General features: G+C 22.0%; 1 protein-coding gene across 2 annotated transcripts; it reads left to right on the forward strand.

Moving 5' to 3' along the window:
- The first annotated feature begins 25 nt into the window (after positions 1–25).
- LOC112599391 (cytohesin-1) lies at positions 26–7,076 on the forward strand. Of its 2 annotated transcripts, none has more exons than XM_025346283.1 (11): positions 26–420; positions 1,518–1,591; positions 2,769–2,833; positions 2,912–3,178; positions 3,624–3,736; positions 3,794–3,942; positions 4,016–4,127; positions 4,196–4,429; positions 4,838–4,907; positions 5,972–6,092; positions 6,851–7,076. In XM_025346283.1, the coding sequence occupies exons 1-10, from the start codon at positions 381–383 to the stop codon at positions 6,057–6,059; spliced, it is 1,212 nt and encodes a 403-aa protein (XP_025202068.1). In that variant the 5' UTR covers positions 26–380; the 3' UTR covers positions 6,060–6,092; positions 6,851–7,076. The 2 variants fall into 2 exon arrangements, with proteins under 2 accessions (XP_025202068.1, XP_025202069.1); XM_025346284.1 differs by lacking the exon at positions 26–420 and adding an exon at positions 464–486.
- Positions 7,077–10,274: the final 3,198 nt, after the last annotated feature.

A 10,274-nucleotide genomic window follows, 5' to 3' on the forward strand; every position in this document is an offset into this window, starting at 1 on the left:
ACATTGTAAATCGTAATATTGTGCTATTTCATATTTGTATAACACTCGTATAAGAATTAAGAAATACATTTTTTTTTCGTTCGCGAATAGGATCTTTTTCTGATTCAACCGAGAATCGAGGCTTGATTACGACGATCGGTTTTTCGAATGTATCTTGCACGAAACCCACTTACGGGAATAACTTTGTTAATTCTGGTTCCGTTCTGAAAACGTGTCATCGCGATCGGTGTCATTCACAGCCAAACAAGACTTGTCAACAATAAATTTCATTTTTTCCTTACACGTTCGTGAGGTACCTGAGTATTAAGTAACGACCGTCGACAATGATTGCATTTATGATATCTGTACTATGATTATGAAGAATACCGAGAGGATCTAAGATGAACGTTCAATATATCAATGACACTTTTAACATTAATGGTAGGTGTACTTTCTAAGTTAACTAAATATTATAACAGGCTACAACTCTGTCATCAGTGTGAATGGGTAAGCAAAATATTTACTGATTTAATGATTTAATTGATCATTAAATAGTAGTTTTTTTTAGCCAATATTATTATTATTATTTATTATTTATTGAATTATCGTCTTGTTAGGCTCAAATACAGAAATATAAAACAATTAAACACAATTAGTCATCGTGATAGATAATGATAAGTTAGATATGATATAAACAACAGTAAACATAAATAAGTAATAAGTTATGAACAATATTATATTAAGACCTTTATTAATTTAAATTATGATAACAATCAATATATATATATCACACATTTGTACATAAATTCCCTGACAAAATATAAAAATTATAGTGACAATCATATTGTTTTAAGTCTATCAAAAATAATTAACATATAGTTAGGTCATATATATGCCATAGTTTTCTGAAATTTTATATTTTAATAAATTTGGGAACACAATGACACTACATTAAAGCTAATAGTGAATAGATAATCAAATCAATCAAACAATAGAAATTTTAAATGCAAGAATTTTCTACATCTCCATATACATATAATGCTCATCTAATTTAAATGCGATACTATATCTCTACACACTTAAAATCATTCATATTACAGCTGAACTTTTAATATATTGTTAAGTATAAATAAATTTCTATCAAATTTTTTATGCTGGTTATAGCTTTAATTATGTTTTCTTTTAATTATTATTCAAAAAGTTTCTTCTAAATTTTAATTATACTCAATAATATTTTATTACTATATTTTAAAACATCAGATATAAAATTTATTTAATAATTAAGTAATATCAATGTAATTTCTATAAAATCAAGAAGGATGAAAATAATAACCCAACTTTTCAAATTGATTAATATAATTATAAGTATGTTATAAAGAAAATTATTTCATTATTGTAAATTCTAAAAGAAAATTTTTAAAAATGTTTTTTATACACCTGTTACACTAACAATTTGAATTAAATTAATATTTACTTATTACTGAAATGAAAAATAATTATGATTGATTGTACTTAAAAATTTATTATTTTTATTTTAGAACTTTCAACGGATCAACAAAAACTTTTAATTGAAATTAGACGTCGTAAGGCAGAATTATTACTTGAAATACAGGTTAGTATACAATTATATGTTATCTACATATTTTTTATATATTGTTTTGATATATTAATTTAACCTTGAAAAAGAAACATAAAATAAAATTGTATCTAAAAAATAATTAATAAGTAGGTATAATTTATTTAATTTAAAAAATAGTACTGAAATAAATTTATATGTTTAAATTATTTTGAATAAAACAATTATATCTAATTGGAAAGATTAATATTTAATTAGTTTGATACTGTTATTTCATTAACTTGTAATAGTTTCTATAAAATTAAATGTTCATTTATTCATCTACCGTCTAGGTTATTTTGTTCATTATTATAACTAATGCAAAAATAATTTTTTTATTTGACGATTAGGTTGTGAGTAATGAGTACATTGCTATTGTATTTTGCTTAATTTTATTATCTATATATTAAATAATAAATAATTTAAAAAAAATTGTATCGTCTTTAAAGTATATATTATATTTAACTAATATATAAAATAGAAAACTATTTTTTTTGTTTCAAAGTGTGAATATTTTACTTATCAATACTTTTAAAAATAAAAACTAACAATTAAAAGGTACTTAATTTTTAAAATTTGAATTACAAATCTTTATCTTAGATACAATTTAGAATTTTTCAAAATTAAACAAAAATTGTAATTTCAAATAATTATCATTTAGATAAGTAAAGTACCTATTAATCTTTAACAAATACTCACACTTTAAATTAATGCATGACACATTTTATCATATGGATTATTTCAATCTCATATTAATACTTGAAACAAATAGCTGATAAACTTGCAAAACAATTTTTTGTTGTTGAAAATATACATTATTAACTTAAACTATAAACTTATTATGTTATCTATTACATATTTATATGTTATGTCTAACTACAATATTAATTATTAATTAAAAATTCCTAAAAAAATTATTCACGTGTTAAATCTTGATAGTTTTCAGAAATATGAAAACTCTTTAATTATATTAATATTGCTTTTTCATATGTTATTCATTTTTAATTGTTTTAATTTAACACTTTAAAACTACTAAATGGTGTATTATTTAAAAAAAAAAAAAAACATTTTTAGTGTGAATCTTTATTATTGGAAAATAATACTATGTTTAATATAAATTGTATAACTATTTTTAATATTTTATTTCATTGTTATATTATATTTTATTTTTTAGCAATTGAAAGATGAGTTATCCGAAGTTGTTAGTGAAATGGAAAACATGGATTCCAATGACGATAGGTAATTATTATTCATATTATTAACTTAATTCAAATATATTTAATGTAATTTATAAATTTAAATTTTTTTTTTTTTTAGTAAAAATCAAACCAAAGCTAAACAAATATCGATTGGTCGTAAAAAATTTAATATGGACCCAAAAAAAGGAATTGAATTTCTTGTTGAACATGGTCTACTAAATCACAATGAAGCTGATGTAGCTGCTTTTCTCTATAAAGGAGAAGGATTAAATAAAACTGCAATTGGTGATTATTTAGGAGAACGAAATGATTTTAACGAAAGAGTTCTAAGAGAGTTTGTTTCTCTACACGATTTTACTGATCTCATACTGGTCCAAGCTCTAAGGTAAGAATTTAAATAATATACCTAAAAACCAATATTAAAGTTCCTAGTAAATAATGCTTAATATGATATTAAAATATATATTTTCACTTTTTTGCAATTATATAATAATAAAAGTAGTTCAGGTTGTTCATAGCATGAGATTTATGTTTAATATTTTTTTGTATCAACTTTTCTCTAAATATTTGATAGATATAAGGTATATAGATAAAATATATTTAATACAGTGTAATATAAATATAAAAAGTACTTAACTTAATGTTAAATATAATATAATATAAAATAAATTTATTGAAAACTATTAATTGATAAAAAAATATTTAATTATAACTATTGTTCAATATAAAATATATTTGTAATTGATTATAAGACTATTTAAATCTATCATCAAAAATATAAATTTAAATAAACTACTGATTATTTATTAAACATTATTTCATATTTTTAGACAATTTCTATGGAGTTTTAGACTTCCAGGCGAAGCACAAAAAATCGATAGGATGATGGAGTGTTTTGCAGAAAGATATTGTCAATTAAATCCAAATATTTTTACCAATACAGGTAAAAGTCTTAAAAACTATATAATTTATAATATTATCTAATTTAATATTCTTGTAGATACTTGTTACGTTTTATCATTTGCTATTATAATGTTAAACACTAGTCTTCATAACCCTAGTGTCAAAGATAAACCATCAGTTGAACAATTTATACAAATGAATCGTGGTATCAATAATGGTGGAGATTTACCTCGAGAACTTTTAATTGTGAGTTCAAACATTTATTTTAGAGATTTTCAATACTATTTTTTTAAATATTTTTAATTTTTTGTTCATTTAGAGTTTGTATGATAGTATAAAAACAGAACCTTTTAAAATCCCTGAAGATGATGGTAATGACTTAATGCATACATTCTTCAACCCAGACAAAGAAGGATGGTTATGGAAACAAGGTATTATATTATACATGTATTAAATTACTATAATATCTTACAATTTCATTAAAAATTAAAAATTCTAGGTGGCCGTTATAAAAGTTGGAAGCGTCGTTGGTTTATTTTAAATGATAATTGTCTATATTATTTTGAATATACAACTGACAAGGAACCTCGAGGAATAATTCCACTTGAAAATATTGAAGTACGAGAAGTATCTGATCGCCATAAACCACATTGTTTTGAATTGTATGCAGCTCCTGGGACTACAGATTTTATTAAAGCTTGTAAAACAGATAGTGAAGGAAAAGTAGTAGAAGGTGAGAATAATTTTAAATTTATAACTTATTGATTATTATTGCACTGTTAGTAACAGTTCTTTTTTCTAACTAAAAAGAATCTAACTCTTGGTGTTTGATATAGTTTGTAAAGCAAACTAAAAATTAACATAAATGAACCCCAGACAAGTATAAAATTAACTAGTATTAAAACATAATTACTTATTAGTGTAAGAGAGAAGCTTTTGAAGGAAATACTTGAACATTAATGAAATAATATAATGAATGATTGATTGGTTAAAAATATTTACTATCAATTTAAAATCATTTGTATTAAATTAATAATGGTATTTTTATTTTGAAATAATACAATTTTATTACTGATAATTTTACAAATAAAAATTAAGTATTTATATTATTAATTATATTAATTGACTAAATATATTGTAGGTAAGCATACTGTTTATAGAATGTCAGCAGCTACAGCAGAAGAAAAAGATGAATGGACAAAATGCCTTAAGTATGTTATAAAAAATAATTTTCAGTAATGATTAGGGTGAATCAAGTTTGTCTTGTTGTTTTAAATATAAGGACATGTTTTTTTTTTTAATAATTATAAAAATTTATTTAGAAAGCTCTGTGTTAACTATTAATTTATTTCATCATACAACTCATCAGTATTTGAAGAATAATAATTAATTTTAAAATGATTCTGTTTATTATTTGTAATATGCAATCTGAGAGTAATATCAAAGAAAATATATACACACACACACCATATCTAAATAAGACATTTGTATAGCTCTTCATGTTGTTAATAATCAGTATCACTTACTAATTATTAATTAGTGACTTATGTCTTTGACTAGTTCATACTATAGACTAAGATATAATCTTAAGAGGATATTTTAAATTTTTTAAAAAAATAATGAAAACTATAAAAAAAATGTCTTTTAAGTATCCTAGATAATGTTTTTACCATAAATTTAATAGATTATTTGGCTTTAATATTAAATCTAGTAACTCAAAATTTTATCTACTGATTACTAATTTTCTATTTAATACTAGGGAAAAATCATATTATGTGTTAACAGCTGACATACTCTTAAATTAAATCCCCATTATACTTTGTTGTATTTTATTTTCTCGATAAGTTAATTTCATCAACTATATATTATGAATTTTTATAAAATATTGTAGTATGAAGCCTTTAGTCTGGTTTATCCTCATTATTGTTCTGTACCATTTATCACATAAAAATTATAATTTAATGTATTTTCAATTGCTTATTATATTTATTTTACTGGTAATGTAGTATATATATAATTAAATTCAATGAAGTTTTACATTTGGATTAAATTCAAATAATTGGTGGTATTTTAATATTTCCAACAAATAACATAAATGAATTTTGTACACATTTTTTTAATTGCCTAATACATCAAAATTATGATTTTTATCACCTAACCTACACAATAATAATTAAATCATGATTCACCTTAATCGAGAAATTGATTACCTAAACTATCACTATGTCAACATGTGTATGTAATAATTTCAGTAATTTATCATTATAATTTTCAGACAAAGTATTAGTCATAATCCTTTTTATGACATGTTAGCAGCACGTAAAAAGAAAGCACAAAAAAACAATGTTCATGGTCGAAGCTAGCGTCATTTATTCGACTGTTTAAAACAGTATTTGGTAATTTATAATTATAAAAATATTAATATTATTTTTTTTAAAAACTATAAAACTTTTGTTATTAAGTGGATATAAACAAACTATTTGTTTCCTTTATCTGACCCATGTGTCACATTGTAAATTTGCATTCGCCAGAATCAATCTTATGTTGATGTTTTTAATAATTTTTGTATAAAAGTAAATTATTATAAAAATTAGTTAAGAACATTATCTTTTGCTTAACTTTAAATTAAGTAATATGTAAAATATTATATTTTAAAAACGCTTATGTATCATATACAATTTTAAATATTATAAAAAAACTAAAAACTAATATATTAACATAGATATAGACTTCATAGGTCTTTAGATCGCAATTAATAATAATAATATGTATTGATCAATAAAGTAAAATCTTCCAAAATGGTGACAAATAATTAGAAATTAAATTATTATTATTTACTAGTATAGTAATATTTGAAAAAAAAACACTAATTAAAATGTTAATAGTATCAGATTCTGAAAATCAATTTTAGTACTAAGTAATATATTTTTTTTAACAGAAAAATTCAACTTAAGTCAATCTACCACTTTCTTAACAAACATTAAAACACTCAATACTAAAATTCTATTATTCTGGTCAAAGCCTAATTTTATAGATAATATAGAATTGTATAATCTTTTTATATGATAATGTTATGTTAATATAAAATTATAGAGTAATGATTTTAACTTAACATAAATTATTATTTTATTTTAAAATGCATTTTTATTTTTAGTGTACACTGATGTATTCGTATGGACACTTTAGATACTGGAAATCTAACAAGAAGATCAATTAAACAAAACTTTCAAGTAAAATAATGATACCAACGATTTATTTTTTTATTTTTTGTATCATTTGGATCAAATTGAAATTAGTCTGATTGAACAATAATCAATAATTTTTATTGATTTGCACATTATTTTATTATGAATAAAAAATTTTTAATGTACTTCCTGGCATCACCAAATTTATTCTTTAAAAGCTATCATTTTCATAATTTAGTTCAAATTAATTTTATTATATATTTTGTTTATTATCACAATTTTATAGTTATTTTTATAATATATTATCTAGTCCCAACATTTTACATAATTATTATTTTAAAACTTACTTTATGCATTGTTTTGGTGGAATTTTTGTAAATAATTTAAAAATAAGTATATTTGTTCATAAAATTAAATAAAAATTATAATTCGATTGTTATTTATTTTACCTAAAAACGAAAAATAACACAAATATTTTATCATATTGTATCATCATATTATTTATGGTTGTGTCAAATAACAAAAAGTTAATTATAATTTTTTTTTTTTTTTTTTTTTTTTAAACCATTTATTACATTTTATAATCACAAACATACAATTACAATGGTTTATCTACTTCCTGTAAGCAAAGCTTGAGTTGGAAGTAGAGAGTTATGAGTTATGAATTTGTTGTTGTAATGATAATTAATATTGCTTATCTATATATACTAATGAAAACAGATTTAAAAAAGTACAAATAATAGCTAATAATAGCTATGTTCAATACATAACATATATATATATATGTATATACACACATATATATATATTGTATAGTTAATAGTTGTGTCATTAAGTAGGTCACTGTGTAACAGATTTACTTAGACTTTATTTTTAATTCAATAGTTTATTATTGTGTATAAAAAATTATTCTGGTAAGTTGCACTAATATTTTTAAAGTATCATTTTGTATCAACTGTGCCTAGTTAATAATAATAGAGGTATATAATAGTAAAAAAATGTCAAATCCTTACAAATAATTATTTTATGATAAAATTGTATGCCCATATTGGATTGGTGAACTACCAAGATTTCTGTAGACCGCTCAAAATATGGGTCAGTTATACTTATTTGTTCTTGATTTTATATTTTAATGATAAATTTTTACAAACACTATTCAAAAATATAATTGAATCAAATCATTAAAACGTGCTGTATCTGTAGCAGTAATCTAATGATAAAAATCCTAAAACTTTGTAGGGTGATACCTTGCCTATCTGGTGCTATACGTGATACCTACTATTAGCTGAAGAAAACTTACATAAATATGATATTAATAATTACAGTTTCTTTTAAATGTTTTATTTTTAACATTTTTATTAGTTATTTTCTTGAGATACCCACTCACAATAAGGTATGCCATTAAAAGATACCTATGCTTTTCAAAATGTAAGGATTATACTTCTTATCACCATCTGATCTTAACCAGTTTTACATTATTAGTATTTAACACGGCCTATAAAAGGAATTGGATAACTAGATACATGGTAATAATGTGGTATAAATGTATAATGATCGATCATCCAATCAAATCTTTAGAAATATGTTTTCTAATTCATATTTATAGTTTAAATGTCTAATACCTATATAAGAGGTAAAATTTTGATGAATAAATAGGGAGCACTAATGAATTCTACTGAAGGTTATAGATAATATATTTACACAATAAGAAACTTCGCACATCCGTAAGTAAATAATCATATTATATATAAAATGGCTTAAGCAGTTAAGTCATTATAAATGTGTATAATTATACTGTACATAATATTGTAATATATAAATATTTATATTATTTATAAAATAAGAATGAATTAACTATAGGTGAAAAGTAACTTTTACTTTTTTCACTCTTACCTCTTGGAAACTTAAATTTTATCAATTGTAGGTACCTATATTGTTTTAGTAAAATAATTTTATTTTATTCAATAGTTCTATCTATAAACAAAAATCAAATTGAACAAATGTGATTTCTGTTATTTTGTAATGTTCTGTGAATAAAATGTATTCATAGAACGTTATAAAAAATAATAAATTCTATGATAAAAATTAAAAATAAATTTTAATCCAATAATTTTGGTTATAAAGTACCTAGTTAATTTTTATAAATACATCTACCTAAAACCTACTAGTTACTGTTTAACATTATAATAATAATTATCATATGAGTATACAAGTATCCATATTTAACTTAAGTTCAATAAAAAATACTTTGATTCAAATATAATATGTTTTCTTTGCTTTTATTATTCAAGAAAAAAATTATAATAAATTTATTAAATAATTATTTCGTTATATAAGGAGTTTTAATGTTAATTAATAATTATTTATTTTGAAATTGAAAATTTTAAGAAAAAAATTAAACATTTTTCTATACAATAACAAAATAAATATTAAATACAATTTTGCTGTGTATAAAAAACCGCCCTACAAAAATTTGTCGCCCTGTGGGACTGCATAATTCACAGTGCTTTGAATTCGCCCCTGGATATATATTACATATATTATATGAAAAAAAATGAGAAAGATTCCAACGATTCGCAAGGCGTTCACTATACGAGTCTACGAGTAAATTGTGAAGGCATTAAAAAAAATAATAATAACTTCATCAAAAGTTGCAGTACATATAGATATGCATTTTTGGTTTTCTTAGGTTTTCATGTAAGAATAACTCATGAGAAACCTTAAATTAAAAATTTCAAGATTTTTTTCTGAATAAAACATTTAATCAAATATGTGCATTGAAATAAAAACTAATAATAGCAAAAGGAACTAAAATTAAAAAATATAAATCGTATGTATAATGCTTGTATAAATATTTGATAAAAAAAATTAAGTCTCAACTTCAATACTATACCTTTTAAGTTCTAAGCTGGAAATTTAAATATTTTTACTGCTTCAAAAGATAAAACCCCCCAAAAATACATTATTATTGTGAACCAATACATATTTATCAGTTTGCTTAAATATTGGTGTAAATGATTTAATATTATGGTCTCTATATTTACAAACACTTTAGTCTGAATAACCTATCTTTAATAAAAAAATATACACAAGTAATACGATGGTACCTACTTAGCACCACGAGAAACCGCGACCAAAACAAATCATAATCCACGCATCACCCAACATTATAGGTAATCATACGACAACAACTGAATGATGGGGCCGATGGGGGAATCCATTATTTGGATACGTATGATGAAGTTATACGGTATTTACTCTTTTGTGGCACAAAATATAATTAAAAGCTATTAAAATTTTTATTATACTTGAATACATTGGTATAATAATAATTACGACTTTAAAATAATAGCAGTAGGTATTTATGTAATCATGAAAAATTATTAATATTTT

This window comes from Melanaphis sacchari, unplaced genomic scaffold (assembly GCF_002803265.2).
Source record: "Melanaphis sacchari strain LSU unplaced genomic scaffold, SCAv2.0 Contig50_pilon_pilon, whole genome shotgun sequence".
Taxonomy (NCBI): domain Eukaryota; kingdom Metazoa; phylum Arthropoda; class Insecta; order Hemiptera; family Aphididae; genus Melanaphis; species Melanaphis sacchari.